Raw genomic sequence first — 22,558 nt, 5'->3', positions numbered from 1 at the left:
CAGAGCCGCGTCCCCGGCTCGGTCCTTCCCCGAGGTCAGACCTAAGAGGCTCGGCTTAGCTGGGACCGCGCCCGTGCGGTTTTTCCCTGCCCCGGGGAGAGCGCACACGGAGGGTTTGGTGTCGCTTCTGCTATTGTCAACGTGGCCAAGAAAAACATAGGTTATAGCTTGTCAAGTCATCTGTTTGTTTAGACGCCGTAGGTGTCACAGCTGCCAGCGCAGCTTCCTGCGAACAGCTGACTGTAAAGTGATGAAATAAGGAAAAAACGCAGTGAGTAATGACGAACTTTTGCATACTTTGTAAAACTTTTTTACTTTGAGAAGTGTTGGCCCTCTGCCGCCTTCAAGCACATCTCTTCATGGCCCCCTCTTTCCACTTCCTGATGGTTTTAGGGCTGCGCCGTAGCAGGCACAAAGAATCAGCCGTCTCCGTACACAAATTCACTGCCCGTTCCCATCGGCAAGCCTTGCTGTATTTCTGAGCGCCTGAGCCTGCTATTCCAGCAGCTGGGTTTCCCTCAGGAACTGTGTGTAGTGGGAGGAGTCAGATCTCAAACAGCCTCTGAGTAATGAGCAGAAAAAAAAAATGCTGTGATAACTGAATGGTAGTTTTGGGTAGCATAATGCTGGACTTGGGTTCCTAACTTCCATCTAAGTCCCACTTTCCCTTTCTAAGGCTGTTTGGTATCAGGCCCTCCTGATGTCTAAACAATTAACTTCTTTCCAAATTACCCTATTACTTCTATTCTAAAGGGCTAATTGAAAGGCAGGGAAATACGTTATCTCTTCGACTAAAAAGCCTCAACAGCCTTTAACCAGTTGACAAAAGCACACTCCTGAAGACAGGGGAGGCAGCAACATTAATTTCTGGGACACAGCCCCCACGTGCTGAAATCTCACAACGCAGCAAACATCCACGGGGTTGTTCAGCCATCAGAGGAGCAGGAGGAGGCTGAGGAGGCTGGGAAGTCTCCTGTCTCTGTTTCAAACTCGTGTTTAGTTATTTCTGACTTGTGTTTACAGTCTGATTTGAGAACTTACTAAAACCCTGAATATATATATATAAATATAAAACCTTTTTAAACAAGAGGAGTGTACACAATACACTTCAATAGCAGAAAGCCGGTGCACCTTCAGAGATGATTATTCATGAATATATATGTTTATTCACTGCTAGCAGTTTTTGGTGATGCTTGCTGCCTTTACCCACAGTCTTCTAGGTATTTTTATTATTTTTTTGTTTATGTTTATACTGTATTAGAAACAGTGTTTGAACTCCAGACCACTAAATACAGAAATATTATGGTGTACCTGGTTTACTCTATTAATATTTCAGGAATAAACCGGTCCTGCCATTGGGTGGTTCCTAGATCAGTTGGGCAACTGTGAAACCCACCGAGCCAGACAATGGCTACTGAAACTCTGAATGTGTAAGAAAATTCAGTGCTGGGTATTGCATGGACCTCCCATGCTCCTCCACAGATCACTCTGGGAGAGCATCGTCCCGTCCCAACCCCACCACAGGCCACTGTGTAATTTGCACAAAGTGGACACACCATCAGCCTGTGCAATTACAGAGGTCTGGAAAATCTTCTTTGGCGTTCTGGCAGAGGTACTTGCAGAGTTTTAGGTACTGCTGGGTTTGCTGCCGGGTGGAGCTGGGAAGAGGGAGCGTGTAATTAGGAGGCAAAATCCAGCAACGACCTCTCCAGCTCTTGCTGTTTCTGGCTCTTGTTGAATAGCAAATCTAATTTCATCGCAACTCTAATTGCATATTCCATGGGCATAAAAGCATTTATCCAAGATATCTAGTGCTATGAGGAAATTAAAGGCTTAGAAAGTGCAGCTTTAAACTGAACGTTGTGACCTGGTGCACTGTAGGCAGTCACAAGCCGTTTGAAGGCATGCTTTGGTGCGCCAAGCCCGTCCTCTTTGTTCCCACCATCCTGCATCGTGATATTGAACCCCAAACTAAATATTTTAGCCTTTGGAAAGCAACCAGACACATTTTTAGGTCTTGCTCTTGACTAAAAATACACTTCTTGAAGCAGTAAGGCTCCACAAATAAAGGCTTAGTATGAAAACATGCCCAGAACTCAACTGACTTTGAATTTTATTAGGAATTCCTGTAATGAAGCTGCTGTTGTGTTACAGTTGCCCAAGTAACAGAACTCCCTACCAGTCTGGTGCATGAAGTGGTTAACTCGTGCAGTAAAAGCTGAATGTACAAAAAAAGTTCACCTGAGAGGCCTGAGATCATATTAATGTACAAAACCATATATTAAATACATGTCTACTGAACACAGGGACTGTTGGGAACCGTCTCTGAAGGCAGCGATGAGGAGCCAGGGCCGTCTGATGCATGGCAATGGCACAGCTGCGGGAGCAGCTGCCAACGGAGCCCCACGCGTTAAATTCCTTTTAAAACATGGCTTTTTTGGGTTTGTCTTTTGCCTGTGTGACGACCGCACGGCTGACAACAGAGGGATGCTAAAGATATTGACGAGCACAGCGCGCCTGGGGCGAGGCGGGGGGAGCGGAGGGGGCGCACAAGAAGCTGGGAGGGGACACAAGCCGAGCGCACAGCACGGATATAAACACTGCTCTCAGGCACGTGGTCTGATTTTTGGGGGGCTTTGTTCCGTGCAGGGCCTGGCCCTGGGGCGGGACCCCATCCCGGCTGGGCTCTGCTCGGAGCCGCCCGGCCGGGGTTCGCGGTGCCGGCCCCGCTCCGCCTCCCCGGGCAGTGCGCATGTATTGAGGCGGCCCAGCCCCTGAGTCACCCGCTCCGCTGCTCAGCCGCTCCCGGCAGGGGCAGGAAAAGGCGGCCACCATGAACCGCCTGGGCAGGAAAGGCAATGAGACCCTCATCGAGATGTCGCTGTCGGCGGACGGTGAGCGGTGGCGGGGCGGGGGGGAGCGAGGGGGTCGCTGATGGGTTTCGCCGATGGGTTTCGCCTCTGCCCCCCGGGACAGGGCTGGGCTGGGCTGGGCTGGGCTGGGCTGGGCTGAGCTTCCTGCCGGGGGTGACTCGGAGCCCCCCCCCGGAGGCGTCGGAATTTGGGGCGGATTTGGGGGGCATTTTGGGGCGCTCTGGTTCCTCCCCGGGGTCTGCAGGCCGGTGACGGTGAGATGGGGCTGATCCCGGGGGGGGAAGAAGGGTGATTCCTGGTCCCCTCCTGCGTCAGGGTTGAGATCCTCCGGCTTCCACTGAGCGCAGCAGAGCCACGTTTCTATGAGCCGCCGATCAAACTGCGGTTAGATCTTTTATAAGCCCCAGATAAACCTTGAAAACCTTGGAGGTTTCTTGCATCAGCCCAGAACAATGGGAAACCCTTTGGATTTTATCCTAAAGCGCGCCGCAAATGCACAGGTCCCTCTGCCTGATGGCAAACTTCCATCCTCCCCCGGGGCACCAGCTGGGATCAGGTGCCGGCTCCCAGGAGCTGAGGTTGCCACTACAAGAAGGTTCGGAGCAGGCTGGGTCACCCCTCTCCTGGAAGGTGTGAGCAGCCCCTCTCCCCCGCTGCCCCATCCCAGATGTGCTGGTGCCCATCAGCTTTGGATGGGACCCCTGCAGAAGGGGCAGCCGGGCAGTGGGGTTTGTGTCGGGGCCTGGCCTTATTGTACTGAGCCAGGTTACAGTTTCCACTTCATCTCGGTGTGGTATGCCATTACTTAAAATAAATGTGGTCATATTAATGATTTTGTAAAATAACATGACGCAAGTGTGTATTTATCAGCACCTCACCTGGCAACGTGAGTCAACAGTCAGATGTAGGAGAGCGCACTGATGCTTTCAGCATGGGACTGGAGTTATTTAAAAACAAAACAAAAATGCTGACCTAGAAAAATTTCCCTTTTTTGGGGGAGGGAATAATGCTTTGCCATCAGTCCTAGAAGTGAAGATCTTAAAGCAGGAAGGAACCACTAAGTTCCTGCGTTGGCTTCTTGGGTCATGTGTCCTCCCTCAAAGCTCGATTACGCTGTCCCTTTTAGAAAAACATGTAATGCCACAATATATATTAATACCCCAAGCGCTGGGGTCAAGTCGTGATTTTCAAACTATTTGACAGTCTTGTTTCATTGACTGGGAAAATTACCCAAAAGAAGCCCTCAGCAGTGCCAGGGAGGAGCGGAGTCCAGCTGCGGGGAGGCAGGCGTCCACAGCAAGTGTCAGACGGAGGCTGGCCCTCCCTGGGAAAGCCTGGTGGAGCTGGCAGGCTTCTTAGGAACTGGAGCAGATGGGTGTTACAGCCTCTTGGCCAGCACTGCTATTCCAAAGGGGATGTGGGGAGGCCTGAGTCACTGCCCATCCCGCTGCCTGTGAGCGATGAAAAGTGCTAGGACTGAGCTGCTCTAGCCAGGGGTTGTTCTTCTGAAGTGGCTCGAGACTAAAAAATATTTACAGAGCACACAAAATATTTCCATCTAGGGAATGATTCTGTGAAGTCAGGTTTGTAAACACAGTGTTCAGTTTCCCCGGGAGTGCCTTGTGGGTGTTTTCTAGACATAAATATTGAATATGAGGATATTTGAGGGGTTTCAGTGAGCAAGGATGGTTTAGGAGGATTTACCATACAGTAGCACATAACTGTCCAGACAAAATCTTCTAACAGTTCAATTAATTTTTTTTTTTAACTAACAACTTTTCTAAAACAGAAACAAATTGAATATGAGTAGTCTTAAAGTTTATGTAAATTTGTTGCCCCAAAGCCTCTCAAGGTTAAAAAAAAATAAAATCTTCCTTAAATTATGTCTCAAAAAACTTAACAGTGTGCATGTACTGCTAGCAGAACATCTGCTTTGTGGCTTTAAGGAAAAGCCTCCTAAGGCTATACATGTCTAATGTGCATAAGCAGGGCCCATGTGAGTCAGTAGGAATAAAACAGAAGACATTTGCTACTTACTTTTCTTAAAGACATGTTTGTATTTGGATAGTGTGTGTGTGTATTTAATTCTGGTTTACTACTGCTTTTCCTTAAACTTGAATGCTGGGAGACAGGTGGTGGGGATGAAAAACTGCGTGCCAGCAGCAGAAAGTTTGACTTGCAGAGTCTGTGTTCAGAGCCTGTGTGCCACAGCTCCTACCTGGAAGGAAGTTTTCTGGCTTCCTGCTGAATTACATCTGCGTGAGGTAATAACTTCCACTTCTGTGTGTGTGATTTCGCTTTCTGTTGGGAGATGTGGGTCATTTACCTCAAATATTAAACTCTCAGAGAACTGAACCTGCGAAATTGGAATGTAAATATCAGAGGAAGAAGACCACAGTATGTTGCTAGGAATATTTATGTCTGTGTTGCCTCTCAGTGTTTGGTTTTTTTCCCAGCACTTTAATGCTGCAGTAACTGTGTTGTGGGATATATCCCAAGACTGTGGATCTTCTGGAAGCTTGCAGTTGGCTCCATGCCATGATTTGAAATGTCCTGCCTTTATAACACATGGCTCCTCTTCAGAAACTTCCAGGAGGCTGGTTTGAACTCGAAACACTCTAAGCCTTGTAAATTTGGTTCTCATCTTGCTTGTGTCCCCTCTGAGAAAGGTGGAAAAACATCAGGAAAAGCCAGCGGTATGACTTGCAAACAGCGCTTGTGCCAGAGTGTTGGCATCACGTAGTGCCTCAACGTTCAGGGCCAAATATTGCTGCCATTTAATAGAATGATACTTCACTTATTTGATCAGGATTATTGTGATTCATACTAACAACATAAAACCTCTGCTCAGAACTACATCTGTCTCTAATTACTGGCGCAATGTATGGAGTAATTTCTGATCTATTTGTGGAAACGCTGAATGGGGTATCGTGTTCCCACAGGGCTAAACCCAGGGGTTTGTTAACGGGAAAGCTGTTTGACAGATTATTCCTGGGTAATGAAATAAAAGCTCTAAAAGCTCCAGGAAACTTGTATGCAGCTCAGAATACAAAAAGGCGGGGGAGAAAATACTCTTGGACCAAGCAGTGTGTAGTTTCTGAGTGGAATTTCTTTGCTGGCTGCTTGTGAGTCACCGCGGGGGCACAGCGTAAATAAATACAGGTTGGTTATTTCTCCCTGTAGCAGAAAACTCCTGATTGTAGTAGGAAAACTTGCTCTTGGAAAACACTTATTTTAGGTGAGAACCCTGCATATGAGGTTAAACTCACTCCCTGTAGCCCGGTGAGCAGCAAAGGAGGGATTAAGTCCCCCGTGTGCCATCTAAGCCCAGTAGCAATTATGTGGGTTGTTTGGGCCACACTTTGGGAAGCTGGGAAATACAGCTGGATTCATAGAATCCTTAAGGTTTGAAAAGACCTCTGAGATCCCTCAGGGACAGAACTGAGTGATGGTCCTGCTATCACAGGTGAAGGTGTTTTACCCTCTATATAATGAGGGGTCCACGACTTCAACAAGAGAAAAATCATTCTGTAGACGTCTCCCCTCACAACAGTTCCTGGAGGAATGCTTGGTTGCAGCTGGGGGCAGAGGTCCTGGGCTGTGAATGCCAAATAAATGCCGAGAAAGCCACCAAAATGCCTTCTGGTGTAAGGCAGAGTGATGTTCTCTCAGTGTTCCCCTCTCCATCAGTTTGCTGCTAAGATACTGCCTGGCGTGCTGTGCCCTTCTGAGGTGTTCCCTGCAGAAATGAAGTAACTACCATAAAAAAGGATGTGCACTATAACCTCTGTGTACAAAGGCTTGATAATTAGTGTGATACAAGCAAACACTAGGATAAGACACAAGGGCACTGCTGAAAAGGTACTTTTTAAAATTATGCTGACAGCTGTTGGCAGATAATTTGTAAAAAAAACCAAAAAAACAAACCTCAAATAACCAACCCATTAAACTATGGGTTGCACGTGGAGGAGACAACATAAACATGTAATTAAGAAGGTAGAGGTAATGTAGAAATGTGGTCAGATGTTAACAGGCAAGGTCATAATGCAGTGAACTTCTCCATGGGGTTTTTTTTTTTACTGCCATCTGAGGTTCAAACCAAAGAGCAGTGTAATTACTGGGTTGTGATTTGTTATCTAGCAGTAATTTCATTATATTTGGTGATAGCTTTTCACCTCCACGTGTTTGTAAATGCAGGGAGCGGGAGGAAGATCCAGGTGTTGCATTTCTAGGGGTAGTTCTTGCAATTATAACGTAATTACGGAAGGATTTTGAGGCGTTTGTTTGCTATGTACCAAAGCTGAGCAGCATGTCAGGAATTATTTATAGATTAAACATGGTGTGTGACGACACATCGTGTGACATCCGTTGAAACAATTACTACATTTTGTGTTACATTAAACTTCGTGTTTGGGAGGAGCTGATTCTAGTTTGGGACTTGGATTATGCTTTAGAGATGTGTGTTTTTCGTTGAAACCTGTGGCTGCTAAAGCTGGGGTGTTCTTGTCTCCATTCTCAGTGAGGTAGTGAAGTTCCAAACACGTTTTCTTTAGGAAGTGAGTGTGTCTTTGTGTGAAGTGCAGTCTTTTAACTGGAAATCCCAAGTGATTCTCTTGTCTTCTTCACCCAGCTCCCAAGGGTAAATATGAAACTTGAGGCCTTTGGCAGGGTAGCAGAACCCCAGCAAGCCACGTGGGCAGGGCTGGGGAGGCACACGGCTGGCCTCTCATTTTCTGCACCAGCCCTAAATTAGAAAGGGTCCTGTGGTTTGTTATTCAGAGTTTTCCTAACTGTGGGGTAGGTAATCAGAAAGTCTGTGTTGCTGCAATTTTTAGCATGCTAGACTATACCGTGGTAGCAAGTAATGGCTAGCAGATGTGGGTTTGAGGCCACTGGTACATGGATGCCTTTGCCTGCTTCATTTCTGTTAATTGACTGGTGCTCACATAAAAAACTCCCAAGTGATGGAAGCCATGGTCCATTGCCCTGCTCATTTTCTTGGCTGATAGGAGCTGTTCCTCTCTAGGATCAGTTTAGGAATTCCAGAGTTATTCCATCGTCCTTAAAGTGATTTGGACGAAAACACTAATTCTTCCAATTCTTGCATTTGTTTCTAAAAGGTCCTCCTATACTGGTGTATTTTTATGTTGTTTATTGTGAGAAAATGAGATACGTGGTGGATATACTACCAAAATTCTCAAGGATACATTTCATTAGAAGCATAATCAAGACTATTGAATGAGGTAGAGCATAATGACCAAAAGGGGTAAAAATTTGGAGATTAAATTTGCCATCTGAAGTTAAATGTCTGGATAACATGAAGCTGAGGAATACTGTCTGGTGTTTTACCCCCTTGCTCTGCTGAGGTTTATTTGTCATCCTAGTCCCCCTTACTTGCATGTATATAAATGCTGCAAAGTATAAAAATAGCTGGCTTTGTCCAGCTGTCCCTAGTCTGGGCTTGCTTTTCTTAACTGCATTTGAACCCGTTAATCAGTTTACATGTGTCATTCTGCAGAATGATGATACCTTAAAGGTCTAGGTGTTAAGTGCTCACAGCATGCTTTAAGCCTTGTCTGTGCTGGTATATAAAATATGGTAGTGGTTGTTGCAGTAAATGCCATTCAGGGTCTGTGTTACAACACTATGGTTGTGGCTTTTTTGCTAAAAACAGCTTTACTCAACTTCTTTTTTTTATTCCCCCCCCCCTTTTTTTTTATTCCTGTGCCTTTCAATCAAAAGGGGAGGTGGTTTTGTGGTTCTTTAAAAGCGAGGCAGCCGAGGGTAAACGTGGAGTTTCTGATTTAAAATACCCAGTTACTCTACTAGAGACTAGGGCTAAGATTCCATGTCTTTTCCACGTGCTAAATGAGATTTTCCTATTGATAGGAACAGATTTTCCTTATATAAGAGACTTACTTTTCTTCTGATGCATTGATAAATGCCTGTTCTGTGGAAAATGCCTGTTTAATAATAAAACACATCCAGATTTTATGTCCGTGAAGCAGCCTATGCTTGAGTAAAATCTTCTTGGTTTTTTTATTAAGGGACTAATAAAATTCTTTTAAAATGTTCCCAGTAAACTTTCTTGGATTCACTGAGAATGTTTTGTTTCCACTGTCAAGAGATAGTTTTGAATTTTTAGAAGCGTTTCTGCTCGCGCATGAACCAACCACTTCAGACATCATTGTGGCACTGAACTTTTGGCTCAGCAGTGAATTTGTTACTCTTCAGGCAATGTCACGCGAAGCAAAACCCTATTTTCCTTGCTCAGGAGCCAGCAAGGTGGGTCTCCAGTTCACCATGGCAACTCAGCCGTCCAGCTCTGGGAGGATGCGATCGCTGTGCAACTTAAGTTTATTTAATAAGTCATTTTAAAGCTGTTTTCTGTAGATATGGAAGCACTTGGCAGTAGTGATTATGGTGTTTGCTTGGAATGAGCGACCTTTTTCTGGAGAAGTCTTTGTTCAGTATGTGTTTTTATTAGTGATGCAATGCTGAATCAGACCCTTATCCAGGATGGAAATCAGATGCAGTAGGGCCCACTGCAGCAGCAATCCCACGGTGATTGTTTGGGAGCAAAGGACACAGGACTTTAAATAGCACATTGATTTAGTGATAAGTAAGCATGTTTGAAATTGATTTCTCTCTTTTCTGTCAGCCAGGCCAGGTGATTGGATAATGGCAAGGGTTTATTAAGATGGTGACTTCAAGACGTCTAGGAATAAAATTTTCTTTCATTGCTTGTTAAGGATGAGTATTGAGAATTTTCTTCGTAGTACAAAGTAACTGCCTCATAACAACTGCAGTGTAAGTTTCAGGATTTGTTAGGGTTTTGCTTGGTTTATTTGTTTGGTTTTTTATTTTACCCGGACCATCAAAATTTTCCTCTAAGGATATGTTTGCTCATAAACTAATACACCACAGGTGTCAGACGGGCAGAACAAGGTCAAAGCTCTTGAAAGCTCTTTTGACCTGCTTGGTTTTGTTGGCTGAAAAGGATGCTGTTACTGTGGCTAAGGCAAATTGTGGAAATAAATGAAAGCAGTAGTTTGGAAACAAGACTGAAAGTAAGAGCAGGGCAGAACTAATACTGCCTTACTGCTCCTGAACAATGCACGTTATCAACTCCTGCCTGAGAATCCTGTCTCTGACTTTGCCTTTGGACTAGCTCTGTCAGAGGTCTTATGCCTGCAAATGGAGATGATTTTCTAGTTTAAGCAGCAAAAGGAAAATTCTAATCCCTAAAGATGTCTATTCAGCTGCCACTTGGTTTTAGAAGCACCTAATCTGTTAGCGTTTTTTGCTGGTAGAAGCACATCTGTCGAGAGCTCTGCTTGGTGCAGATGAATCAGGGTGATAGAAGCTGGAGGAAAAGGAAAACTTAAAGGTCTTCTCTTGCTCTTTTTTTTTTTAATGATGCAGAGCCTGAGCTGTGCCACACTGCAGCATCTACAACCAGGGCAGTGGGCCTGGCTGTACCTCCAGTGCAGCATCATCAGCTGAGCTTTTTTCTTTGCCATCTCCCAGCAGACCCTGACTTACTGAGGGATGCTGAAGTAACAGGGATTGTCATCTTCCTTGCTGCAGCTTTCAGAAAACAGGGGGCTACGGGAGGTGTTGTTTTTACAATGGCATCATTAGTTTTTGCAACAGCATTGACCACGGGCACTTCTACCTTCTCCTAAACCCTCAGTTTTGCTCTGTAGAAAAACAAAGTGAACCTGGCACTGTGAACAGATTTAAACTGCTGTAGAATGACTAATCATTTCATTGCACAAGAAGCCATTTTTTTCATGCCTGTTACAGAAATTCTAAGATTGCACTAATAAAAGTACCTTTTTTTTTTTTTTTTTTTTTGTGGGTAAACTCCTTGTGTTTTAAGAGGTGAAATCACAGTCTTGATTATATTCTGCAGTCTTCGGTACCGAACGTTGATTTCTGTTTTGAATTACCGTTGTTCTGCTCCTTCAGGCCTGTAATTGAAGTGGAAATGGGCTGTAATTCTTAGGGGTGGCACGGCAGGAGTTTCTAAGTGGGTTTGCCCTGTGGTTGGGCGTAGTTTGGGACAGCAGATGTTAATACTGCAGAATTACAGGCCGTGTGAAGCTTGCTTATTTCCAGTAACATGCAGACTCCCGAGGCACACGTGTCTGGAGGGTTGCAAATAGCTGAGTGAAGAACTGTGAGGCTGTGGAAGACAACAGTTGCATTGGGAAAGAGGTATTTCTTTCAGCTGGGATGCGGGCGTGCCGCTGGAGGCCTGTGATTTGAACAGATACTAAAATGATAAATGTCTGAAACAATTTTAGGGAGTTTTGATGGTCGCAGAGTTGGTCTGGAGTTAATTTTGGAACAAAAGAAACACTTCAAGGAGTGACTGCAATTTGTACAGAAACATTTTGTATAACGAAGAGTCCCTTAGTTTACTGACTGTCCTTGTTTGTTGTTCTTGGAGTGCGGACACTTGTAGAATCTGTTCATGTGCATAACAGCATGTAGTGTTGAGGAACAAGGACATACCCTTAAATACGGTATTTTTACCAGAATGTTGTTTTACTCCCACCTTTAGATGAGAACTTGTAATTTTGTGAAGAATTTTAGAGGCATTTTCTTGGCTGGCAGAAACAATTATGTCCTACCTGCTGCTGATACGGGAAAGTGCCTGGACAAAAAGGTGAATGTTGGTGTTCCAAGAGGAGCCTGTTCCATGATTTCTGTCTAGCTCGCAGTCTCTGCCATCCAGGGCCTATTTTTTTTTGTTGGATATATAGTGGCTGTGTTGTAAAGGATAGAGGAGAACTATGAAACGGGTTCATGTTAAAAGTGATTTTTACTTCTGGTTCTTACTGAAGTGTTTTTTCCTTTTCAAGATGACATTGCGATTCTCACCAAGTTCAAGCCATCACAGTCAGAAGGTATTGTACTAACCCACGTTACACCTTCCTTCCTTTTGTCTGTGTCCTCTGTCCCTTTGTTTTTTCTGCTGGGAGCCTCTTGGAAATCAGACTTGGGTTAATGTGAATCGCTGGTGTCACATACGGGCCACGCCTTTTGCAGTGTGATTTGCAAGTCAATTGTTGGCTATCTGTGGGCAGCTCTCCTGGGTAAGAACTAAGTGGGCATTTCCATTCCTGGTGCTTGTTGTGATTCTGGGATGTGTCTCTTTTGCACCTTCCTACTTGTGCTGTTCTCGTTCAGGAATCTGTTTGTGTTTTTCAAGGAGAGAACATATTAAGTATGTTGTACTTCTCATTTAATATATGTTTTGCTTTTTTTTTTTTTTTTTTGTGCTGCTCTAGGGTTATTCAGGTTTATTCATGTGGTTCAGAGAGGATTTCCTTCCACAAGTTGCCTAAGTAATCAACTGTGGTGTTGGGAAAGCATTTAAAAAGTGGAACTCTGAATTGTACTTCTTCCTGAGGTCAGACTTTCACAACTACAGAAAGGATAAAATCCAGAAAAAAACCCCAAAATACAAAGGCTGTTAGAGGCAGTGGAATCAGTTCAAGTCCCCTCAGCAGCTTTGGCAAATTGAACGTTCCTGCTGCAGGGGCAAGGTGCCCAGGCTGCTGGTGGCCTGGGACTGGAGGGTTGTGTGACAAAATGTTTGGGCTTTCTTGCTCCAGGGCCTTGGGCTCGTTCGTACCTTTGGCCAAATCTGCAGCAGCCACCTGCCTCCCAGGGCTGGGGGTGCTCCCCTTCCTTCATCCTGGGCAGCTACTGGGTTTGCATAAACTTAAAGCCATCCCTGTGCAAAGGCAGAGCCTCTTCTTAAGAATATTCTTACAGAAACAGTTTCTCATGTAAGTTAAAGTGACTGCTTTGGTAACTGTTGGGTTTTGAGTCAAGACTCTGTGTTCTTACTACGATATTCTCCCATCACGTAACATTCATTTCTGCTGTATGTATTGGACATTCCTGCAGTGCTGGGAGGTGAACTGAGGTCAGTTCTGTGCTGCAGACCTTCTCTGGGTTTGGTGTTCTGTCTCTGGATAGGAAGAATGATCCCACATTATTTACTTACACGTTAACTTTTTAGAGACAACTTAGCACCCATCTCCACGCTCATATCAGTGCACAGAGACACTTTTCTACAGGTGCATAAATAAAACCCAAGAGACTTCAGCTATTAGTACAGATTTTGCAGGTGTAGTTTGCTTTAGCAGAATAACATGCAGCAGCTTTAAATGTCTTGGCATTCAGGAACTTATTCATTATATTTTACATACCATTATGTACCATTGCCCAGTTTCTCATTATATTGTATGTAAGCTTATAAATTAGAGACCATTTTCTGTGAGTGAATGTAGAGAAATAAAAAAAATTGTAAGAAACAAAATGTTCTCAAGCTCTACTTAAGTAGCTTATTATGTATTTTCAAAGAAGGAGTTTATATCCTGCCTGGATGCAATTTTGGCATCAAATATTTGCCTGATTTAGGAGACTGATGTGTCTGTCTACTCACCAGAGAGATGGTTGTTCACAAAAACTTCTTGAAGCGCGAGCCTATAGCTTATGGCTCAGAGTTGTTCTCCAGAGGAAACCGATGGCAGAGTAAGTTCAGAAGCACAAAACCAGCTGATGTCTCAACACAGTTTAGGGTTCTGATGGTATTAAATATCATTTCCCCCCAACATTAACATTTAAGTAACAGTGTCCTTGGTGAACTGACTGTTTTTGTAGGAAAGTCATGCTGGAGTTCACACCTGTTAAAATGAAGGTAGTTTCTTTTAGTTTGGGTGGTGATTGTTGTTGTTTTGGGGGTTGTTTTTGTTCTTTAAACAACAAGAAGCTTACTTAAGTTCATATTACTGTTCTTGATCTGTTGACATGTCTCCATTATGTGGGCATCTGTAATCTTGAGGTTGTGCATCATTAACCCCTTAGCCAAAAAAACACACCCTAATTCAACGTCTAGCAAGCAATCCCGTGGGTAATTCAACTTTCATAACCGAGGCAGCAAAGCTCTGGGTGTGAGACCCTCTTAAACAACAGCCTAGCAGGTATTTGAAACAAGAAGGATCCGTGATGGCAACAGATTTTTGTTTGTCGCAGTTAAAAATATGTTTCTGTGACTGCAGGGTTACACCAAGGTAGTACAGACTGAGTATATTGTCTCACAGCATCTTCTTCCCTTTAAATAACTGTTCTTGGTGGTTGACTGAGGATTATTTTCCACCTTTTCCGTGTTCATAGTTTGATGCCTTCAAGGTCCACATCATTTTCAGATCCAGTAATATTTTAAAATACGGAGTGTATTGATGTGAATCTCTCTTTCCATGTTCCTTAGGGGAAGAATGCAATGGACCCTTAAGTGAAACTATTTCAACTGCAGGATCAGAAATCCCAAGCAGCTCTGAGGTAAGGTACAGCATGGATGGTGTTAGCTAATGCACTGCTGACAGGAAGAAAGAAGAGTGGTTGCTGTGAAAGACACAATTAGTTTAAAAACTAATATTTCTTTTAGATTGTCTTCTACCCCCTTTTTGTCCATGTAAGCATTTGCATCCTGTGTTGTTTTGAAAGAGCAAAACTGTGAATGTAACACTGACACTCCCTGAGTCTTATTATAAAATGAGGCTTACCAGTGTCAGTGCTACAACACAGTAGTGGTAGAAAACAGTATGAACTTAATGGTGTTTCCAGTATTAGTCTTGAAATTAGAATCACACAACAATTAAGGGTTTGGGCAACTGGAAAAACATAGTGTTTCTGCACAAAGCAAACACTTTGTTTTGAGCTGGGGCCTGCTGGGGAAATGGAGGCATGTGTGTGTTCTGCTGCTCTAGGAACGTTGTGGCAGTGCTGCAAGATTGACGAGAAAGCAAATGAAGGTTTGAGTTACTAAAACACCTCTTCCTTGCAACATGTGCAGTATGAAAAGCACCATCAGCTATTCATGTTTTCACAGCACTTCATTGCTTAATGTGTACAGTACACAATGTCTTAAAGAGGTAGCAGTGTGTGGTTAGTATTCAGTTAAGAAACAGATGCAAAAAGAATATTGGAAAGACACGTTCTTGAAATCGTTATTTTATTTTCATTCCTATAGTCTGATTTCTTTATTGCTGGTATAGGCTTAGAGGAAGAGAGGAAGAGTTTCAGATAGGAAGAGAAACAACTGTCCTGTCAAAGTAGGGTCTTACACTGGCCATGAGCACTCATCAGGAATGATGTCTCTTGAACTGAGTGTTGAAAAACTGCAGCTGAGATTCTTAAAAGTAAAACATGTCCTCACCTACCTCTAAGGGTCAAATCTGGAGATGATCACATGAAGACAGAACTCAGAAGGGCTTCCTAAATTACACAGATCTTTGTCTTCCTGGACCATGCAACCATATCATCCCAATGTTTCCGTAAATCTACTGGTTCCATCTTAAAACTTGTTCCTGTGTTCACCCTGCTGCTTTCTGAATCTGTTGGAGGAACTGTAATCATCTTTTTCTCCAGGAGAATGTTCAGTGAACAGCTGCATCAAATCTTCACTGAGCAATGGGCAGACATGATCTCCAGTTCTAGTGTGTGAGTCATCATACCATGATAAGCTGATTCTGAGCTACTTGTGAGTGTCTCTGAGTGGATGGAGATGACCTATTTTCCCCAAAGCTTGAAAAAATTCACTTCAAGCCTTAGGAAGGACAAACAGGCAGGGAACATGGGAGAAAGGGTGCAGTGCTTGTGTCATATATGTAGAGACATGGGATTTGAACCTTTTTTGAAGGGTGAAGGATTCATTATGGGGTGGGAAAGGAGGCTTTGATCTTCAGCACATTCTTGTCTGGGAAAAATAATATCTGGTTATCCTCTCAAAAATCTCTCCTTGGTAACTTTATGCAGCCTTTTCACTTGTTTCTTCTTATGTTCCCTTACATAAGCATTTTTTCTCTTCATTTGTTCATAAATACCTCAGAGTATTTTCATATTAGCAATATCAGTCAGAGCTGACTTGATAACTTGGGGTTTTGTGTTTTGTTGTTTTCCTTGCTCCCTCTGAGAGGACTTGTTTGGCTTTAGGTAGTTGGTTTCTGTAGATCAGCTGGTCATCTGACATTTGCTTCCATTTAAATTACTACTTTTCTGTGCTTTGCCTTATCCTACCCCATGCTCCCTAATACATTTTCATTTATCTGATTTTTGCTTTCTATGCATTAGCCAGACATAAAGCTAGAGAGTTACTCTTAATCTTCTTGCCCAGTTTCACACTCTTATCACCCATTATTCTTGATGAATAATGTCCTAGATATTCAGGTTAAGTCCATACTTAGTTTTTCTGTGAATTCATTCCAATAGTAAGATAGCCCCTAATATTTATGGGATTTTTTTTTTTCATAAAACGTTAATCTTTTGTCTCCACATGTTGTCACAACTTCAGGTGTCTTCTGTATAAACTGGAAGAATTTCTTTTCCCTCGGTTCTTTGCTAGGCTGCCTTTGACATCCTTGGTACATTCCTGTAGGAACTGAACAGGGTCTTCTATCCCAGCATGAAAGTCAAGCTCTGGCTTCTCCTCTTTTCACCAAGCCCTTCTGAGCTCAGGTCAATATGCTTTGTTCTTGTTCTGACAAGTAGCCCGTTTCTCTGTGTAATGATTTCACTCCTATGGTAGGTTGGTAATTTTCTTGTCACTTAACAATGTTTCTGCAGTTGAAAAATCTGAACGTTAAGAAGTCTTAAACCGATTTAAGTCAAGTAATTTTGAAACAGGAATGGAATTAATTAATGAAAAAAAAAAACATTGGAAAGAGTTAAATGAGTTTGCATTCAGGTCACTGCTTCATTAGGCTCAGGCTGTCTTTTGGAAGAGAAAAAACATAACATACAGGAGCAATATGTTTCTGCTCAGCAGTACAGAGAAAAGCTTAAAATTGATTAGAGGAGGGGAAAAAATAAATCTAGATTTAATATGGAGAACAGGAAACATTACCTATCCATAATTTAGTGGTTCTTTCTTTCTTTCTTTTGTAATCTGTAAAGGAATATGTGATTTGGACATAAGGAGTGATGCAAGTAAAGCAAAGACAAAGGTGAAAAACAGTCTGTGGTGAAGCCTGCCAACATATATACAAAAACTGGATGAAGTCCAGGACTCAAAGAGCATTTGAGTCTCCAATCTGTGCTGCATTTGGTCCTCTGTGATTTTGCCTATTTCGCTCTGGGTTTTTTTCTTTTCTTTTTTTATTTTTTTAAATCTTCTTTTTGAGTCTCTGTATTTTTCTTATTATTTAATCTCCCACAAGGACAAAAATAAATAAGATCATTTGGAGTTCAACAGATTTTCGTATTCCAACCCTTACAGAGTAAATTATCTCCAATGGCATGCAGGGAGGTGAGGAGACATTTTCAGCAAACAGGAGATGGGAGAAGGGAAACAAAAAAAAAAAAGGATGTGTTGGGGATATTTTCAAATAGGTGCTGCAATGAATTTTGGGCAAAATTAAATCCCTGGTTTGTAGTATATCAACATCTGTAAGCTGTGTATACAGAGGACTATTTGTCTCTCTGCTGTTCCAGTTCAGAACTACAAAGTACTTTAAAATGTTTACTTGCTATGCATGTGGACCCCTTGGTATGCAGGTGACTGCACTACTCTAGGGCTGCAGGACTGTGCCCTAATCCAGCTCTGGAGGGGTTAGCATTTACTTTTGCACAGTTATACATGAAATTTTCACTTTCCTGTTGGTTTCACACCAGTGAAATGCTCACTAAGAGTTTGTGTTTATCAGGATTTTCCATAATGTAACTTGATCATGAGAAACCTTGAGAACAAGCTGTCTTTGCTTAAACCAGGTTAGAGGAAGTAAATTGACAGAATTCCATCAAATTTCTTAAAGCAATGCATTTTACCAAAATTAGGGCTGTGACACATAGATTATTATTTTTTTCAGAGCAGCAGGTGCTGCAGGTGTTCTAAATTAATTGTTGTGGTTTATTTTTTTTTTTTCCTGAAGAAACACCATCATAATATACATTACTTTTCATTCTTGTTCATTTTTCAATTCAGGCAGGTGGAGAGAAACATAAAGTACCATTATCAGTATTGTGAGAAGGCAGACCAAATTGGTTTCAAAATCCAGATGGAAGTACAAAAATACTTCTTCCAGTTGTAACAAAAACACAGTCTGAGGGTTATTTTGGGGAGAGCCAGAGTACATGGAAGACTTATGAGAGTGGATTCCAGAGCAAGAAGGACCAACTCAACGCTGCTGCCACCACTGCCAACCTTCTTGGTTTTCCTCTCAGCAGAGTTTGGACTGTTTGAGTTGGTTCCTGTTTTGGGGGGTCATGTGTTAATCAAGATTGGGCCCCCTTTGTGCTGTACATCGGATTTTGGCATCTAATGGTGCGTTTTTACCAGAGGACTTAAAAGGTGCAGGAGAGGGTTTGGGCACGAGTTTTACAGTAGTTAACCCCAGTGGCCTGAGCTAATTAATTGCAGACAGGGTAGGTTCCCTAGATTAGCATTTCCCGGAATGCAGAGGAATGTCCAAAGGCCTCTGCAGGTCATGCATCTTCACCTCACAGCTGAGTGTTTCGCTACCTGCATTAAAATTCTACCTCTGTGGGCAGTGAGCACCAGTGGGTGGCTAAAACCTCCGTGGAGGAGGAGGGGGGGAGCAGTGAGTGGGAGAAATGTGGGATGGAGAGGTTGGATGAAAGCAGATGGAAGAGCCCCAGCGTGGCTGGGGAGTTGCCTGTGTGCAGTAGAGAGGGCAGGAGCTGTGGGGCAGCACTGAGAGCAAGGCTGTGCTTTCATGGACATTGTTTGTGCAGTATTTTACATGACAGGTACCTGTATAACTGGAGAAAAATTAAAAATTTCAGTTTAATTGTCTCAACCCTTCATTCTCTGCAGATAGAGCAGGTTTTTTTCCTGTCACATCAGTGACAGGAGGATTAGACTTCTAAAGCCAGTTCAGACTGTGTCACAGTAAGAGCATAGTGCAGCTATTTATATTTGCACTGGTTCTCATGTGGTTTCCTTGCCAAAAAACAGATGGATCTTTTTGTGTTTTATTTGACTGCGTTCTGAAAAGGACGTTTTTTTCTTACTTAGATAAGCAAATACCTAGAGATAGCATCATAAAAAGAATATAAAGATGTGTGTATGCACATTACTTGACGTGTGAATAGGAAAACCCAGCACATTTGTTTCACAAAATTACAGGAATGGGCTTCAGCGTTTTCTCTCAACAAAAATTGTAATAAAAGTGAAAAATACTGTTTTCTAATTTAAAAAATAATAAACAGTACTTTATGAAAATTGGATTTAGGGCAATAAACTTTTTGAAATATTACAATTCTGAAGCAAAAAATGATGGCCCAATAATGGAATGCTGTTAGTATTCCGCTTCTATTGAAAGTTAATTGAATTCCACAGTGAAGTGTTGTATTTTCATAATGCACTCACACTGTTTGGCTGCACTGTTTAAAACTGTCTGTGGTTTGTGTACAGAAGCAAACTGGTACCAGTTTACCTTGTCTGCACTGAGGGACTGGGGATTTGTTTCCTTGCCTTTGTTTTTGTGCAGTGCACAAAAATGGTCTAATTTTGATTTGCATTTCAAGAAATAGCCATTTAAGGGGCATCCCATTGCAGGTGCAGCCATCTATGCTGCACTTGCACTTTCTCTCTTTGGTATCAAAATAAACAAGAGTGCTGTTAAAAGTTGTTCTTCATCAGCTTGTAAACGGTAATCCACGTGCCAGCTTGTTTAGACTTTATTTCTTTCTAAGGGAAATGCTGAGGAGTACTGTATAGCTCTTACCAAAAATGGTAATTTTTAATACTTAAAATTAACATGGGCCACCTGTTAATTGTTGGTGGCATAGACTGGAGACCAAGCTCGCCTGAGGAAGTGGAACTTGGTTTAAACTTAGGCTATCTAGGCTGAAAATCCGTCAGAAGAGCTTTTACCAACTTAGATTAGCCTTTTATTTTTAAAGCATCCTTTGCATCATCGCTAACAACGTTATGTTTTTCCCGTGATGCCACTGGCAGGGCCTAAGCAGCACTGAGACTACTTTACTCATCCCTGAACATCAAGTGGTAAGCAGTAAGCAATATTCATGCTTCCTTGCATGAATTTGTGTGGCGTCTTCTATTACAGTTTGCCGAAACATCCCTCACCGTGAAATTTTCCAGTTTCGAGGATGCCATCCTTCCAAAAAAAAAAAAAAAAAAAAAAAGGAATCTTTTCCTAACTTGTCCATTAAGAATGTGGTGTTTGCATTTATTCCTAGCGATGACTTTAAAAAAAAAAAAAATCTAAGCAAATCAAAAGGATAATCGACAAAAATTGAAAAGTTAAGATTGGTGGAGAAAACTGGAAAGTTTGCTTTTTTTTTAATTGTTGTTTTGGTTTGATGGGCTACAGGATATATTCTGACTCTGGTGTTATTAACAAATGTGGGATTCCTTGTTACCATGGTAGCCTGAGGGCTCTGTGAGTCAGCATGATACTTTAAAAAGTTTGAAAGAGCAAGAAACAAACATTGGTGTCATTTGAAACGCGTTGCCTCTTTTTTTTTTTTTCTTTCGTTGTAGCAAATAATAAGGAAAGGCTCAAAATAGCCACTTACTGAAATTCACAGAAAAGAGAACTGTATAAATTCCCAAATATATCGGAAAACTTAAAATGATTATTATTGTTTTATGGAGACAAAGTGCAAAAATTCACTTAAGATGACTGAAGAAGTACATGCTGAGGTGTATTAAAACTGTCTGCTTGCTTACATTGGGCTCTGGTGTCTTCCATTAACACCTACGCTCTCCTAGCATACTTTTTATTTTCCTTTGTTCTGTTCTTGTTTACCCAGAGGGGCTTTTTGTGTGCAGTTTAAATTTCGGTGCAAATATCCCGGTATCTTAAACGGCTTTGAAATGCATGTTTTCAAGCTTGCAGACTTTACCGTGGTTCAGAGTTGAAACACATACTGAAGGTGGAAAAAAAACCAAAAAGCAGCTTGCAAGTTTCAGCTACAAGAAATAACGTGGGGTTTTGTGTTTCTTTGAATGGGAAAGGTGATGGTTTTGTATGAAACCTTGTGAGCTGCATGAAGTCTAACTGGAAACTGGGGTGTGTGGTGTTAAAGTGTGTTGTTAATACGCTCCTTTAAAGTGAGTAACTCTTCAGTTGCACGGATTCCTCCAAGGAAGAATAACGAAGAATAACTTCATGGAAAGGGGCTCTCTGGTAAAATGGGAACTGTGTTTATGGTGCATAAACCAGAAATTTGCCTTTTTTGATTTTCATGGGAGTGCCTGTATATTTGCTTATGTTCTGCAGATGCATTCACAGGAACTTTTTGCTTTTGGAAGTACATTTATATTATTTATATATGTGTATTTTTAAAATGATGTTTAAATTATATATAGGTATATATAAATATATATATTTATATTTATGAAGTTGTATTTAGCAGCACTTAGATCTGCATGTTTTTCCTGTAAGTGTGTTTAATTCAGTGAACAGGAGGAGTATATAAATATTCCATGCAAATTGGGGATCTGAGTGAAGGTGTTAACTTTGGTTTTAAGTCATTTAATGTTTCCTACCCTTTCAGTTATGGAAGCTTCTCTTGTATTTTGATTCAGGTTTTCAACACTTATTTTTTTGTCCATTTCTGTGTTCTGAAAGTTTTTCTGCAGTGGAAATTCATAAATTACCTAATCACTTTTTAATGCAGTTCTGTTGGGTTTTTACCCTGCCCATTTTAGATCTTCTGTGCCTGTGTGATTATCAAAGGTATGCAGTCAATAAAGTAAATATTTGGGTTGGAGACTATCCTGTAAGAAAGAAAATGTTACAAATCGATTTCATTTTCTAATTTCAGGCAGGTTTTTTTTTTGGCCTGGAAATGTAGGACTGTGCCAGTACAACTCTTTGATGTGCTGATGGGGATCATACAAACCAGCTATTGTGTGTTATTAACGTAACCTCAGAGCTGGAGGTGCTTCCCTGTGCTGTAACTCTAATGAAGCTATAATGGGTTCCTCCACCCCAGATTAGTGTTGGTGACTGACTGCTTTGTTACTGAAAGTGCTGCTCTAAGCCACCTTCCCACAAAAAAAAGGTGCAAGATACAAAAAGCAGAAGGGGAGCAGTGCTGAGGTCTGAACTTGCAGTCCCGTGTCTGTGGGGTTGGACACTTGGGAAACCTTGAAGTCTGGGGCATTGAATTTGGGATGGGTGTTTCTGAATGTAGACCCCTAAGGAACTTTGCACTCTTCTGACTGAATAATAATCTGAAAAGTATTGCTTTAGGACAAGTTGCCCCCTGTCTTTGAAGCATGGGCATGGAGAGGGCTGGGATATTCAGCATCAGGGTGTATTTGGAGGAAGCTCCATGCCTGTAAGGAGTGAGCTGTAAGGACATAAAATTCCTGTTAGGTGGATGATGAGAAGCAGAAATCCCTCAGAGTCCTGTAAAAACATACGGGGTTGAATCATTCAGGTATAACCTGCAAAACTTATTTGCTTTTGGGGAACTGTGGTTCCCTCAAACCGCTGAGGGGGAGCTGCCCACACTGCCCGAGGCATTTACCACAGCCCCCGTCCTTCAGCTTCAAACCAAAGCCGTGTCTCTGGGGCACTCTCTGTGCCCGTGTCTGTGGCTGGTGCCACTTCCAGCAGCTGGGTTTTCCCCTCTCCAGCTCACCCTGTCCCACTGTTTGCCTTGGC

The 22,558-nt window shown here is 42.4% G+C and overlaps 1 protein-coding gene across 1 annotated transcript in view; it reads left to right on the top strand.

Moving 5' to 3' along the window:
• Positions 1–2,746: 2,746 nt before the first annotated feature.
• Positions 2,747–22,558, top strand: part of ANO5 (anoctamin 5) — a 49,016-nt gene continuing 29,204 nt past the window's right edge. Inside the window, 4 exon segments of the mRNA XM_050337086.1 lie at positions 2,747–2,894; positions 11,747–11,791; positions 14,167–14,237; positions 19,876–19,923. Of these exon segments, the coding sequence (XP_050193043.1) occupies positions 2,834–2,894; positions 11,747–11,791; positions 14,167–14,237; positions 19,876–19,923 (225 nt within the window). The 5' untranslated portion in view covers positions 2,747–2,833.

This window comes from Myiozetetes cayanensis, unplaced genomic scaffold (genome assembly GCF_022539395.1).
Source record: "Myiozetetes cayanensis isolate MyiCay16 unplaced genomic scaffold, myiCay2020 scf6-25, whole genome shotgun sequence".
Lineage (NCBI taxonomy): Eukaryota > Metazoa > Chordata > Aves > Passeriformes > Tyrannidae > Myiozetetes > Myiozetetes cayanensis.
The sequence above is the reverse complement of the archived record's forward strand: the minus strand, read 5'-3'. Positions and strand labels throughout refer to the sequence as shown.